The sequence below is a fragment of the Dasypus novemcinctus genome, chromosome 19, assembly GCF_030445035.2.
Source record: "Dasypus novemcinctus isolate mDasNov1 chromosome 19, mDasNov1.1.hap2, whole genome shotgun sequence".
NCBI lineage: Eukaryota > Metazoa > Chordata > Mammalia > Cingulata > Dasypodidae > Dasypus > Dasypus novemcinctus.
In genome coordinates, this window is record NC_080691.1 from 30,165,678 (window position 1) to 30,181,899 (window position 16,222).

The 16,222-nt window shown below is 41.6% G+C and overlaps 1 protein-coding gene across 3 annotated transcripts in view; it reads left to right on the top strand.

Annotated features, from left to right (window-relative positions):
• Positions 1-16,222, top strand: part of BICDL1 (BICD family like cargo adaptor 1) — a 136,994-nt gene that overhangs the window by 73,920 nt on the left and 46,852 nt on the right. For all 3 annotated transcript variants that reach the window (XR_009181848.1, XM_058281460.1, XM_058281461.1), the window contains exon 3: positions 13,386-13,502. Coding sequence is in view for 2 of the 3 variants with exons in the window: in XM_058281460.1 (XP_058137443.1) it covers positions 13,386-13,502 (117 nt within the window). In the remaining variant the exon portion in view is untranslated. The remainder of the gene's footprint in view (positions 1-13,385; positions 13,503-16,222) is intronic.

The following is a 16,222-nucleotide window of genomic DNA, read 5'->3' on the forward strand; positions in this document are numbered from 1 at the left end:
GGGGGTGGCTGATGGGCACATAGGGTCACCACTCCCCTGACCTGGGATAGGGAAGAGAGGGAGGGGAAGGGAAGCCCTGAGCTCTTGAGGGAGGTTCCTTCTAAACCAGGAATTAACAAGGCTGCCCTAAGGAAAGGTACCTTGCCATCTTAAGTGCTGCCCTTTATAAAATACTGTTTGGAAGCTCAACTCTGTTCCTCATTGATGCCTGGTCTCCACTGGACCTTGATGTTATTCATTTATGTCTTTTATATAAAAATGCACATATGCCAGATGCACTTTGGGAAAGGGCATATTTTAAAAATAGTAATGGGGAAGCAGCTGTGGCTCAATTGATTGGACTTCCGTCTACCATGAGAGGCACTGGTTTCGCGTTCCAGGGCCTCCTTGCGAAGGCAAGCTGGCCTGCATCCACGGAGAGCTGGCGCAGTGAGATGACACAACAAAAGGGAGACAAGCAGACATAGAAGAACATGCAGCGAATGGACACGGAGAGCAGACAGCAAGCAAGCTGCAAGGGGGAGGAATAAATAAATAATAAATCTTTTAAAAATAATAAGGTGTGCCACCATCAGCTATAGAAAAATTTTTTAAATCTGGCCAAATAGTAAAGGCTTACTAAGCTTTTTTTGACATTTTAATTTAAATTGGGGTCTGCATATTTACTTTTGTTCTTTGGAAAAAATGTTTTCTTTTTTTTTTTAATTCCCCCCTCCCCCGGTTGTCTGCTCTCAGTCCATTTGCTGTGTGTTCTTCTGTGTCCGCTTGCATTGTCAGGAAGCACCGGGAAACTGCATCTCTTTTCTGTTGTGTCCTCTTGCTGTGTGTGCAACGCCATTCCTAGGCGGGCTGCGCTTTTTTCACACGGGGCAGCTCTCCTTGCGGGGTGCACTCCTTGTACATGGAACACCCCTATGCAGGGGCACCCCTACATGGCATGGCACTCGTGTGCAGCAGCACTGCGCATGGGCCAGCTTACCCCACAAGTCAGGAGGCCCTGGGAATCGAACCCTGGACCCTCCATATGGTAGGCAGATGCTCTATCAGTTGAGCCACATCTGCTTCCCTTTTGGAAATTTTTGTTCTTATTTCATTCTTATTCCACAGTTACCTACTGTACTTTTATCTATTTATTTATTTTCCTTTTTAAAGGGTATTTATTTGGGGTAGAAGCTTACAGTTACCAGGCCGTAAAGCTTAAGTTACTTCCCTCACCCAAGTCTGTTGCCATGTGTTGGAGCAAGATGGCTGCCAAAGTCTGTAAGGGCTCAGGCTTCCTGGGTTCCTCTCTTCCAGGGCTTGTTTCTCTCTGGGCTCAGCTGCCCTGCCCTATCCACAAGGCCAGCTGTAGCTTTCAGGTGACTAGCTCTGTCTCTCTCTCCAGGGCTCAATTCTCTTCAGGCTCAGCTGCTCTGCATGCTTACTTTCCAGCTTAAAAACTCCCAACTCTGTCCTTTGCCATGCCTTTTCTTTTTTTCTTTTTAAAGATTTATTTATTTATTTCTCCCCCCCCCCCCAGTTGTCTGCTCTCTGTGTCCATTTGCTGCGTGTTCTTTGTCCACTTCTGTTGTCAGTGGCACGGGAATCTGTGTTTCTTTTTGCTGTGTCATCTTACTGTGTCAGCTCTCCGTGTGTGCAGCGCCATTCTTGGACAGGCTGAACTTTCTTTCGCGCTGGGCAGCTCTCCTTATGGGGAGCACTCCTTGTGCGTGGGGCTCCCCTACACAGGGGACACCCCAGCATGGCACAGCCCTCCTTGCACACATCAGCACTGCACGTGGGCCAGCTCCACATCAGTCAAGGAGGCCTGGGGTTTGAACCACAGACCTCCCATGTGGTAGACGGATGCCCTATCCATTGGGCCAAGTCTGCTTCCCGGATGTGTTTAATAAGCGTGGAAAAATAGAAAAATAAGTAAATATAGTATGGATAATGAGGACCAGTTTTCTCACACTCAGAAAAAGAAATTACAAATAAGGAAAGAGAAAAGACTAGAATGAATGAACGCTTGGTGTTGAACTGGAATTGGAGAGAGAAGTTATGATAACATATATATACACACACACACACATATACACATATATACATACATATATAATACATATACACAAGTGGGTAGTTAGAAAATGAATATAGGTGTGTGTTTTAGTGTACATAACCATATCTCCTAGCTCTGTCCTCTGAGAAGGCCTAGAAACAGCAACACTCTGGAAGCATTGAGAGCAGACAACTGGGGGGAGGGGGGAATAAATAAATAAATCTTTAAAAAAAAAAAAGAAACATTACCATGGCTCTATCACCATCTTGTTAGTTCTTTGATGCTTTTCTTTTTCTTTTTCTTTCTTTTTTTTTTTTTTTTTGAGGAACTGGGGCCAGGCATTGCATTGACTCCCCTGAGTTGTTGTTGTTTTTTTTTTTTTTCATTTGTTTGCTTGTTGTTTGTTTTGTTGTTGTTGTTCTTGTTGTTGTTTTAAGAGGCACAGGGAACCGAACCCAGGACCTACCGTGTGGGAAACAGGGGTTCAACTCCTTGGGCCACATTCACTCCCCTCTTTGATGCTTTTAAGAAGTCTCTTGTACTCAGCATTTTTAGCTATTTTCAGTCCAAACAACCTAGCCTACTGTTTTGCCAGAAACAAATTCTTTCCTTTCAAAAGATATTGGTGAAAATCTTATTGTCTTCAAACATTAAGGAAAATATAAACACTTGTCAAATTCACTTCTGAGCTTTATTTTGAAAGACTTTGGGGGGAATTGTCATACTCAAGCCTAATGAGGACAGAAAGACTTTTAACACTTTTTGCATTTCTTTATCACCTAATCAATGGCTATCATTTTATTACTGTAAATGATTAAGAGAGTAAAAAGAGCTTATTCTGTAATGTGCTATTGCTTGGTACATAGCACTCCTTACCCAATTTGAAAGTTTTTAACAGTAAAACCTGGACAATCGAAAAATACAGACTTCTGACCAATTGGATTGTCCAATTAAGCAAGGGTTAATCAGAAACCTGTTTCTGGTTCTAGTTGGTATTGGTTTTCTTTTCTAAAGTATATGCACCTACCTTTCTGCCACAGTTAGGTTGTCGAATGCTCAGGTAAATTTTGCTACTACACCCCAGTGACATGTATTCATCAGTGTATTATGATTCCAAAATACAGGGAAATCCCAGACACCTAATAAGAGAATGGTAAAGGAAATACAGCACATCTACTTGATGGAATATTACACAGCCATTTAAGTGATGATTAAGAAGAGTGGTAATGAATAACATGGAAATGATTTTGTTATAATTCTAAGAGAAAAAAACGATATATAATATGAACATAACTGATTACACACGTGCAAACATACACACAGAAAAGTTGGGAAAAATCAACAAAATGCTAACAGTGTTTTTAAAATGTACCTATATTTTGTAAACAGTTTTATTTAGAAAGTAGTGCCCTAAAATAAAACAGAAGTTCTGAACCACAGTAATGTACCAATGTTTTAAAATAAGTCACCCTTTTTAGAGTAAATTGAAGGTTGTTTCTCTAAGATTACTTTCATTTTATTAAGCATTTTTTAAAGGGAAGAAAGGGAGGGGGGTTAAGGGGAGGCAATGTAGTGTTGAGGCTAAGAGTATAGACTGTAGAGGCAGCAGCTCTGAGTGCAAATCCCAGCTCCACCACTAACCAATACCAGTATGACCTTAGGAAAAATGACTTAACCTTGGTATCCTCATCTTTAAATGATGAGACTCAAATTTCCTACTAATTAGAGTTATTCTAAGGATTAAATGAGATAATAAATGCAAAGTGCTTAGAACAGGGTGAAGTAAACAATATGTGAATCATATAGTCTTCATCGTTATCCTCATTGTCAACTCTCACTGCCACATCTGAAATATTTCAGGCAGATGGGTTTTTTTTGTTTTTGTTTTTGTTTTGAGGTATAGTGACCAGAGATTGAACCCGGGACCTTGTATGTGGGAAGCCAGCATTCAACCACTGAGCCACATCAGCTTGCCTGAGTTGGTTTCTTTGCTTATTTTGCTTACTGTTTTGTCCATATTTCTGAGAGGCACCGGGAACTGAATCTGAGACCTCCCATGTGGGAAGCAGGCGCTCAATCACTTGAGCCATATCGGCAGATGCTCTTTATCTATCATGCCTTGGCAGAAAAAAAGATTGAAAATGTCTCAAAGTAAGGCTCATAAATCAGACAGAGTATTAAAACAGTACCTCTTTTGACAAGTGAAATGGATGCTTATGTGTACCTAATAAAATTTCCGAGACTTTTAAATCTTCCATTTAACAAGAATGTGTATAGTTAATCGCCCTTCTTTAGCCAGTTTAAATAAACTTCATCTAAATTTCCCAGTCTGGAGAAATGTTCATATGTTACTAGTCATGTCAGGATTTACTAATGAACAGCTTTGGAGTAGTAGTTGGTCCTAGATAGTGTATCAGAGAGTAGGAAAACACTGGCAACTTGTTTTGCCAACTTCAGGATTAATTAAATAATAACCCAGGAACTCAGATTATAAACATTCATTTTAGATAGTTCAACTTTTCAATTCCAAAACAGAACTGGAGTTATTTCTCTCATGTCTGCTATTTTCAAGTATTTAAAGACTAAACTGCTTGCGTTGGTGGCAAGGAATTGGGAAGCAAGTATAATTGGACATTATCAGGAAGGGCATAAATTAATAAAACCTTTTTGGGAGGACAGCTTAATAATACCTATCAAAATGTAATCACTTTTACCTAGCAATTCCACTTACAGGAATTTATCTAATTAAAGGATGTACTCCTACAAACACAAAGATGAGTGAAAAGGGATGTTTTTTGCAGCAATGTTTGTAATAGCAAAAAAATTAGAACACTTTAAATGCTCATAAGTAGGAGCTAATTAAACAGGTTATTATAATGAAATACCAGACAATTGTTAAAAAAGAATAAGGTATATCACTCATACATAAACATATATCAACAGTAAGTGTATAGTAATAGTTGTGAACTTACAAACCAAACATACTTGGCATCATACAGGACTCTCATACCTCACCCTACCATCAATACCTTGCATTGTTGTGAAACATTTTTAATTAATGATTAAAGAGTATCCTCAAAATATTTCTGCTAACCAAAGTATTCGTCCCCTAGCCTACCCTATTATTATTATTATCATTATTTTTATATAATTTTTACATGAATATATATAAACAATAAATGTATAGTAAAAGTTGTAAACTTACAAAGCAAACATGCATAACATCATACGGGGGTCCCGTGCATCAACCCACCACCAACACCTTGCATTGTGTGACATTTGTTACAAATTATGAAAGAATATTGTCAAAATCTTACTACTAACTATAGTCCTTATCTTACATTTGGTGTATTTCCCCCCCAACCCACCCTATTATTATTTTTTTAAATATATTTTTATGACAGAAGTTGTAAACTTACAAAACAGTCGTGCACATGTGCAGAATTACCAAACAATACAACACCCCTCTATCAACATATCACACTGTAGTGGAACATTGGTTACAGATTATGAGATAATGTCCTCAGATTATTACCAGGTCCACAGTGTACATTTAGCACACTTTTTCCATGCTCCCCCATTATCAACAAAGTATATCTTTGGCATAGATGCATGAATATTACATTATTACTGTTAACCAAAGTCCATAGGTCATTCCAATTGTATTTTCCTCATGCTTCTTCACATTCCCACCACCCTGCAATAGTGATGTGGATCTGCTCTATCTAGCTCACCAAGGACTCTCTTGCATCTGTACCATCAACCACAATTCTCATCTATTTCTGTGCTATTCAGTCCCTAGATTATTCTCTAGCCTTCTGCCAATTGGTACTTAACATCCCTAGACTACCATTTTCAGTCACATTCCCATTTATAAACCAGCTCTTATTCACTATAATGTGTTGCTATCAGCTCTGTACATTTCCATATTTTTACAGTAAAGTTAATTAAAACTTCTACATACATTAAACATCCTCTTCTCTCTTTTAAGAATCCACTACCTGCCACCAGGTCTTGAAGATATTTTCCTACATTTTCTTCTAGAAGCTTTATGGTTCTTGCTTTTATATTTAGGTTTTTGATCCATTTTGAGTTTATTTTTGGATAAGATATGAGATAGGGATACTCTTTCCTTCTTTTGGCTATGGATAACTAGTTCTCTCAGCACCATTTGTTGAATGAACTGTTCTACCCCAGCTAGGTGGGTTTGACAAGCTAGCAAAAAAATCACTTAACCATAGATGTGAGGGTCTGTTTCTGAACCATCATTTCAGTTCCATTTGTCTATATGTCTGTCTTTATGCCAGTACCATGCTGTTTTTACCACTGTAGCTAGATAATATGATTTAAAGTCTGGAAATGAGAGTCCTCCAACTTTGCTTCTCCTTTTTAAGATGTTTCCGGCTATTCAGGACCCATTACCCTTCCAAATAAGTTTGATAATTGTGTTTTCCATTTATTTTTAAAATGCTGGTGGAATTTTTATCAGGATTGCATTGAATCTGTGTATCAATATGAGTAGATTTGACATCTTAATGATATTTAGTCTTCCAGTTCATGAACATGGAATGTTCTTCCAATTATTTAGGTCTTTTTTTAATTATTATTTCTCTTAAAAATTAGTTGTAGTTTTCTGAATATAAGTGCTTTACAACATTGGTTAAGTTTATTCCTGAACGTTTGGGCTTTATCTGTCATATTTTATCTTCACCACTCTTTTGACACTTTTATTTACTTTTATTGATATAATTTTCATTTCTAGACATGCTTCCAGGCCTCTCCTGTCTTTCCTTTTCAGGCTGTAGCACAGCCTTTACTATTTCCTGCAAAGCCAGTCTCTTGATTATAAACCTTCATTTTTGAAAGACAATCTTGCCAGATATAAGTTTCTTGGCTGGCAGTTTTTCTATTGCAGTATCTTAACTATATCATACCACTATCTTCTTACCTCCATGGTTTCTGAATAGAAATCAGCATTTAATCGTATTGGGTTATGCATTGCTTTTATGTCATGCATTGCTTTTCTTATATGGCATGCATTGCTTTTCTCTTGCTGCTCTCAGAATTCTCTCTTTGTCTTTCGCATTTGACATTCTGATTAGTATGTGTCTCAGAGTTGGTATATTTGGATTCATTCAGGAGGGAGTACTTTGTGCTCCTGATATGGATATCTGTGTCCTTCAAGAGGGCTGAAAAGTTTTCTACCATTATTTCTTCAAATATTCCTTCTGCCCCTTTTCCCTTCTCTTCTCCTTCTGGGACACCCATGACATGTATGTTTGCACATTTCTTGCTGTCATTTACTTCCCTGAGACCTTGTTCAATTTTTCCCATTCTCTTCTTCATCTGTTCTTTTGCTTGTGTGCCTTCAGAGGCCATTTCTTTAAGCTTATCAATCCTTTCTTCTGCCTCCTCAAATCTGCTATTATATGATTCCAGTGTATTTTTTTTCTCATTTATTGCACCTTTCATTCCTATAAGATCTGATATTTTTCTCTTTTTTTTTAAGATTTATTTTATTTATTACTCTCCCCTTCCCTCCCACCCCCACTGTCTGCTCTCTCTGTCCATTCACTGTGTTTTCTTCTGTGTCTGTTTGCATTCTTGTCAGCAGCACTGAGAATCTATGTCTCTTTGTTGCGTCGTTTTGCTGTGTCAGCTCTCCGTGTGTGTGGTGCCACTCCTGGACAGACCGTGCTTTTTTCACACAGGGTGGCTCTCCTTGTGGGGCACACTCCTTGGCATGGGGCACCCCTCCGCGGGAGACACCCCTGTGTGGCACGGCACTCCTTGCACATGGCAGCACCGTGCATGGGCCTGCTCACCGCATGGCCCAGAAGGCCCTGGGTATTGAACCCTGGACCATCCATATGGTAGGCAGACACTATCAGTTGAGCCACATCCACTTCCCTGCTACTTTTCTATGTATGCTTTCAAATTCTTCTTTGTGCTCATCCAATGTCTTCTTAATATCCTTAATCTCATTGAATTTGTTAAGGAGATTTGTCTGAACATCTGTGATTAGTTTTCTCAACTCCTTTTTTTTTTTTATTAAAGATTTATTTATTTATTTCTCTCCCCCCCTCCCCCCGCCCTGGTTGTCTTCTCTGTGTCTATTTGCTGCGTCTTCTTCTTTGTCTGCTTCTGTTGTCAGCAGCATGAGAATCTGTGTTTCCTTCTGTTGTGTCATCTTGTTGTATCAGCTCTCTGTGTGGGCGGCGCCATTCTTAGGCAGGCTGCACTTTCTTTCGTACTGGGCGGCTCTCCTTACGGGGCGCACTCCTTGGCGTGGGGCTCCCCTACGCGGGGGACACCCCTGCGTGGCACGGCACTCCTTGCGCACATCAGCACCGCACATGGGCCAGCTCCACATGGGTCAAGGAGGCCCGGGGTTTGAATCGCAGACCTCCCATGTGGTAGACCGACGCCCTAACCACTGGGCTAAGGCCACTTCCCTCAACTCCTTTATGTCATCTGGAGTTAACTGATCTATATCTTCCTGCTCCTTGGTGTGGATTGTAATTTTTGTTGGTGTCTTGGCATCTGTTTGGCTTACTAGAATATTTATTTTGGGTGCAATTTTTCTCTTTAGTTTAGGACTTCCTGCCCTTTCTCCTTGCTGTTTGTGTAGTAGGAGCCAAGGATGTAGTTGTTGCTAAAAGCCGTGGAGGCTCAAGCTGCCCTCATTGTCCCAGGGACCGATGAAGCTTCTCCCAACTTTCTCCTTTGCCAGGGGTAGGGACAGAGTCACAGCCCTGTGTAATAATCTAAGTCGTGCAGACGTGGACTATAGTTGCCCAGAGGGACTCATGAAGCTTCACGCCCCTTTCTCCCCTGCCTGGGGCAGGAATGGAACTGCAGGTGAGGGCAGCAATCTATGCCATTCGGTTCCAGAATGACCACAGTTGCCCTGGTAGACTTCCAACTATTCAGTCTGAGCCAGCTGAATGTACCTGCAGTTACCTGGAGTGGCTGTTGCAGGGCTTGCCAGATTCCTCCCTGCCAGAGGTAAGGCTGAAGCCTAGGCTAGGGCTTCAGGCAGATCTGGGTGAAAGAAACTGGTCTCTACCATCACTGTGATTTTCAGTCAGCCCTGCTTCCACTCATGCTGGGGGCGGAGTCAAATAGCAGCTACCGGCCTCTTGCTGACTTGGAAAAGTTCAAACTTAAGCTGTTCTTAAGGTTATACTTAAGTCAACCGAATTTACTAATCAGTAGCTGAAATCAGTGGCCAACCATCTCTTCCTCCCCTTTTTTTGGGAGATGGAACTTCCAAATCCAGCCACAAATTAGCTCCTGAGGCAGCTTGTACAGCCAGAGTAGGATGATCACCAGCCTCCACAGCGTGACCTGTATTTTCCTGGAGAGGCTGGCACAGATCCCCCCAGCTTCCCCCTGCTAGAGGTGGGGCCAGGGGTTAGGCTAGAGCTGCAATCCAATCTGGATGGAAAGAAGCTGGTTGCCACCAGCACTGTGATATTCATTCCACCCCAATTCCCCTTATGCCAGATGCAGAGTTAAGGTGGTGGCTACCAGCCTGTTTTTGATTTGGACAGGTTCAAACTTCAGCTGTTCTTAGGATTATACTTTAACCCACTGAATTTACTCATCAGTAGCTGAAATTGGTGCCCAACCATCTCTCCCTCCCCCATTCTTGGGAAATGGAGCTTTCAATTCCAGCTACAGAACAGCTCCCGAGGCAGCTTGTGCCGCCACTGGAGGATGGACACTGGCCTCCATGGTGTAGAGCGCTCTACTTATGAGTCTTCTCTGCAGATGGGCAGTCTTTTCCTTCTGTTCCTTCAAGGATGTTTCAGGATGCTCCTCTGGTCTCCTGGAGCCCTCACACAGGAGCTTTAGATATCTCTGGGTGATTACTAACTGCTTATAGCACCAGTTGACTCCAGGAGCTCCTTACTCTGCCACCATCTGGATGGTTGTCCAGATATCCATTTTTGCCAAAATTTTGCCTCAGCTGTTAATGGCTGTTTATTAATCAGATGCAGTAGCCAAAACTCACCAGTATTTTTGAGAAGTAAACTGTAAGACCCATGCCTGCCATCATCTACTATAAGAATGAATTGTCCTAATATAACTGTGGCTACCCACTCCCTCCTACCCCCTGCCAAATGTCCCAGGGCCATGACTGCAACCCCATACCCAGAAGTGACAAAATTTATATCTCTGAGAGGTATATGCTGGTTATTAAATAGCTTCAAAGGGCCATGATGAGAGCAGAACTGAAAGATAAGGCAACTAAATCTTTCTGTATTTCTACATATTTTTTTAGCTTGACTCACTATTTTCATGATGGTGGCAAGTCACATAACAAGTTATTTTCAGTGTAGAACCAGAAATGGATTGTGTATTTAATAGTACCTTATAATGTATCCCCCATACCTTAAAAAAAAAGTCATTCCTTGGATCTTTTTCTATTTCCCACAATTGTCCTAAATTTATTTCCTTTCTTATGTACCTACACTTCAGGGATTCAACTCAATCCTGCAGTGTCCTGAACTAGAATTAGGGAAATCAGGCATTCCTTCAGAATTGCCCTTTTTGTGGTAATAAGTACAAGGGGAATAGATTCATAATTCGGGAAAGTGAAACTCAGAGAGGTTAAATGCCTAATATGGCATGCACACATACACAGTAGGAAAAGACACTAACCCTGATCATTTGACTCATTTTTTTTTCTTTCCATTATACCATCCCCACTCTTGGGAACAAAGTAGATTCCTTCACAGAGTCTGCTGTTATCCTGGCTAATTCTCCTACTTAGGGAGCTTCAAAGAAGCTCTGAAATTCCTTATGGAGCTAAGACTAGACTTGTAAACTTCCTGAAGCTTTGCTAGGAGAACATTAGGACATTATAGTTGCATACAAATTTATTTAATTTATGTGCAGCATTATTTCATATTCATTCTATTAGTCAAGTCTAAAGATCTGAGCCAGATTCTGTCTCTGAAAAAAAAGAAAATAATTGACTTTGAAAGGTACATTAGCTCCTTAAGAATGTAAATTTATAACCTTGGTGATCAGTCCCTTCCATCACCATCACAGACAGATGGTGTGTCCCCTGGTTGGAAGGTGGCCGTGGTGTGGTATGAGACACAGAACCAGGAAACTGACGGCCATGGCATTGCTACTCCCTAGCTGTGCCATCTTGGCAGTACTTGGCACTCCCTCTCGGCCTCGTCTGCAAAGCAAGGCAGTAGCAGTGATTCCTGCTTCTCAGAGCTGTTAGAGGCTCAAAGGAGGCATTGTAGATTAAAGGCCTCTCATTAACAGCACATCTGAAGGAGTAGAGCATTTGAAGGAGACATTCTAGCTTAATGGTTAAGAGCTCAGGTTCTGAAGTCAGACTTCCTGGTAGGAGGAAACGTATTTCTGTTTCCAAGAAGGCCGTTTTGAGAAGAGAGAAGTTTACAGGAGCATGTCTGATACCAGCTGGGCTAGATTTGTAGCCCTCAGTGCACCTTCGTGGCTTTGTTGTCTCATGATGCATGCCAAGGTGGTGATGTCTAGGAACAAGGCCAGCTGCCTAAAGTATAGTGCTTTTTCAAGTTATTAAACATGTGAAACAGTCAACTGAACTCAGTGTAGGCTGTCAAATTGCAGCATATGAGAAGGAATTTTCCTTATGAACCCTAAATTCCATTAGAAGAAATTTCAAAAGAATCTTAAAATTGCCTAGTATTAAAAAAAAGAAGAAGAAGAAAAGAAAGGGAGAAAGTTTGCTAAATTGGCTCATGTAAAATTTGGTTTCAGTAGTGACTGATACAATCCTGATATAGGAAAAACCATTTCAAAATACAAGAAGGCAGAGTTGTAGTCCGTTTAGTTTACCAGTCTGATGCTATAAGCTGAGATCTTAGACAAATTACTTCACTTCCCTACATCTGTTCCCTGAATAAATTGGTGGAGGTGGGGGATAGTCCCTACCTTGGGTTTGACGACTGAGATGATGCATATAATGTATTTAGTTCTTCACACATTAGTAAGCATAGTAAGGATGAATAAGTAACATTGTGTTTCTAAGTGATTGAAAAGTCTGGAAAAAAGCTAGTGGTGTCTGAAATTTAATTTGGAATATAAAGGGAAAAGATAGCTTGATATTATTTTGTATGTTTCATAGTTGTTTAAAAACTAGAACTATAAAATTTTTAAAAAAGAGAGAACTATAGGTTAAGATTCTTAGGTTGCTCTCTACTCCAATGGGGCAACATTTGTTGAATCTTTGGGGCCAAAAATAAAATAATGAAAAGAAAGAAAGACATTGCTTTTATAGCACTTAAAGATAAAAAGAACTGTTGAATATGTAACTATGATTGAGAGCCTCATTGCACAGCTAGTCTACCATTTCCACATTATTACCCACCCACCTTCTCCTAGTCTTTCCTACCCATTCCAGCACACAGTGATCTCTCCCAAGAACCCATTAAGTTTACTGACCCCATTTGGCCTCAGGAAAGCACCGAGGCAGTTACTAAACTTGTCTTGTGGCTCTGTTCTCTTTGGTGGGTCTGAGTTGACCATCAGGAATCGGGCTAGTTCACATGTCACCAAGAGAGCATCTTTCAGTGATTCTCCTACATATTCAAGAGAAGGTGCTGACACATTAAATGGTATTTTGGAGTTTTCTGTGTTTCTGGGAAATAAGCACCTCAACCAGCACTCTCCAGATGATTGAAAGTTACCGGGGAGCAGATGTGGCTTAGTGATTGAGCACTGGCTTCCCACATAAGAGGTCCCAGGTTCAATTCCCAGCCCTGGTACCTCAAAAAAAAAAAAAAGTTGCCAAAGTATCCTTGAAGAATGAATGGCAAAAATCCTAACACATGTGACAGGGAATTTCAAATAGTGTCCATTCCATTAAAAAGTAGAAGTGAGAAATGCAAGCAAAGATGATTTGCCTGGGCCCAGCCAAAGAGATAATTGGGGGAAATAAAGGAATTTCTAAGGCAGTAGATATGCCTGTCTTATTCTTTCATGTAGAATATTAAGACTCTCAATTTAGTAGACATTTGCTGAGCTTCTGTTATATACAGAGTAATAATGTGGATAATGAACATAGGAGAAATCCCTACTTCGTGGGCCTGTTTCTCCTGATTGGTAAAGTCATCTTGTGCCTAGACATAGTCATAGCATGGCAGAGATGGGGGTGGGAATTCGTCTTGTTTGAGTGTTGGAGAACAAATAGACCAGGAGTGGGAAACCATCTCGTCCATTACTCCCTATACAGCGGAAAGGTGCAAAGAGATGTGTGAGAAATGAAAGACAAAAATCTTAACAGACTTCCTCTGCACAGGCTCTGGATTAACTCTGAGGTCTTCTCTGTCTGTAGGCATCAGAAGTTGAGCGACAACTCTCCATGCAAGTCCATGCCCTAAGAGAAGACTTTCGGGAGAAAAACTCATCAACCAACCAACACATCATCCGACTTGAGAGCCTTCAGGCTGAGGTGGGCCTCCCCATGCGGCAGTGCTTTGGGAAGAAAGTGTTTTCCTCAGTGGAAGCTCCGTACCCAGTCTTTTGGTTAAGGGGTCCTTTGAACTGAGAAACAAAACCTGCTCTATATAAAAGTGACTAAAATCTCTAAAGAGAGACATATCTGTGAGAAAACTAACTGGGACCCTAGATCCATTTTCCTCTGAGTAGCCTGTTGTCTAGAAAAAATAAGGTTGCATTGTACAGACTTATGCTGAGTGTTGAAATCATGGCTGACCTACATTTTACTGCATATGTTAAGCCCTCCAAAAATGTCCTTATCAATCCCAAATAGAAAATGGAAAAGGGACTCATTCCTTTCTCCATTCCACTCAGGTTCAGTTTAGTCCACCTCAGTAGGGCCTATTATTATTCTCATCTGTAAAATGAGGATAATGGAAGTACCTACTTCAGAGGGTTATTGTGAGGATTTGATGAATACATGAAAGTACTTTGTTTGGTGCCTGCAGCATAGTAATGTTATTGAATGCATGTGAGAGGCCAGAACATAGCAGCCAGGGTCTGTGGCCCTGAGTGAGCCAACAGGAAGGGAAGAGAAAGTACCACTTAGGGAAAAACACAGAATCCAGTTGTGAGAGGTGAGATAAGGAGAAGGGGGTCATACCACTAGCCCAAAAGAGCTCTCTCCTCGGGAGGCTCCCATCTAATCTGTTCCTGAGGACCCCTCCATTGTGCCTGAACAGCAGCCCTTTGGCTAAGTCAAACTTCAAAGGTGAATCTAGGCCCAGCTTGAATGAGCACCCTCCAGTGTGGTCAGGCCCCAGAGAAGGCCACGTCTGCTCCCATGCTTTGTAAATGACATGAAGATGTTTCTCCTAAAGTCTGTCAATATCTTCTCTTTTCTCCTGCCTCCCATTCCCTTCCCTCCTCCCTCCCCTTGGAATTCCTACTGGTATTGAGCAGCAGGTTCTTGAAGTAAGTAGAGTTTGTTCCAGTGGGGTTTGGCATGCCTGTCTGTGACCATTTGTGTGCATGACTTGCCATTCAACTACCTCTGCCAAGCTCTGACTCCTTCGAGTTGCCCATCTTCCTCTTTTCCCCTCCTTCTCACTTTTTCTAGACCCTTATGACATGGGGTCATTCCCAGGAATGTTTATTGCCAGATTTGGTCACAAGTTTCAGGGCGTGTAGGGTGGGATGAGGGAGTTGACAACCTAATGTCGATTCCTTGCTCCATCCTGGAAACACTGCTGATTTAAAAAGCCAAGCTGTGAAGTAGTTCATTTCAAATCAGTTACTTCATGTAGCTCTGAATTATTCTCTAAACTTATTTAAGAAGTTGGGGTTGTGTATCAGAATCACATTACCTTGTTATTTCACTGAGTGGAACCTGGGAAACAGATTATCCATGGGAAGAAAAATTTAAAGGTCAGGGGGTATTTAAATGAAAACCAACTAGAGTGAGAATTCCCTTCATGTGGGTAACTTTGCTTCAGTGTAGGTAATAGTGGGCCCATTCACAAAAGAGGCTTGCACCTTTTGGTCCCTACCCAGGTGTACCATTGAGAGACTATTTCTTTGTTTGGCCAGATACCTGATCTCTGTGGACAAAGGCCACATGCTTCTTTTCCCTAGGACAGCATCTTATCTGATTGACTCGTGGCCAGGGAAGATCTGTGTCCTCTGAAGAGAATTCTAGTGCAGACTGAGAATGGCCAAAAAGCAGGGGTGAGGTGAATCTCAGAGGACCTGGAACAAGTTAGACATTCATTTCAAAATTTCCCCTGGACCAGTTCTGAGGCTGTTCCTCAGAACTTAACCAAGTAAAAGCCTTAAGGAGTTGCAATCCAAGCTAGACTAGAGAGCTGGGGAACGTCCTATGTCAGGAGAATATTTACAGTGAGCAGCTGGTAGAGAAATCAGCCCAGCAGGGAGCCAATAAATGGGAAGAGCCAAGGGACCTACAGAACTCCAAAAGATCCCAAAGCCAGTAGGAATCAGAAAACCAGAAAATGCTGTGCAGAGGAACTGCAGGCTTGAGAAGACTTGGACAGGCTTTCTTTAGCCCCCAGGTGGGGTAGTGGTCTTTGGGTGAAGCCATCAGTGATCTTGGGAGCACTGGCTCAAGCAGCCCATCCTGCAAACCTTAGAAGGCCAGAGGAGACTTGGCATATTTCCTCTTTTCCTCTGTTTTCTCACTGACAGTGAAGAGACTAGACAGACCTTCCTAAAAGGATATATATGCACTCAAGACTAGCTAGGTGTTCAGTGTACAAACATATCAGCCTATTTAATAGGTGTTCAGTGTACAAACATATCAGCCTATTTAATAAAAGGAGACAATTTGCCTCTATTCACAAGTTACTGGCACAGATACTTAGAGTAAGATTAGTCGCCCACTAGTGTCCCTGTCCTGTTCCTTCCCAAGTCACAGGTTGACAGAGGCACTACTTTGTTTCTACACCCACTAGCTCCTGCATTAACTCAGGGCACCAGGTCTGAACTGAACCTCTGGAGCACACTGGCCAGCAATGGCGGCAGGTGAGAGGAAAGCACTGGAGTCTGAAAATACAGTGGCTCCAAAGGATTTCTTGGGAATTTTCTTGTGCTCATGACTTGAGAAGGAAGAGTAGTACAGCAGGTTGGGTTCCACCCCACTCCACCCCCCTCCTCAAATTGTGGAGTTGAGGTAAAGTTGAGGGCAGGCAAGGTGGGGCTCTTCTCTGCCTTATC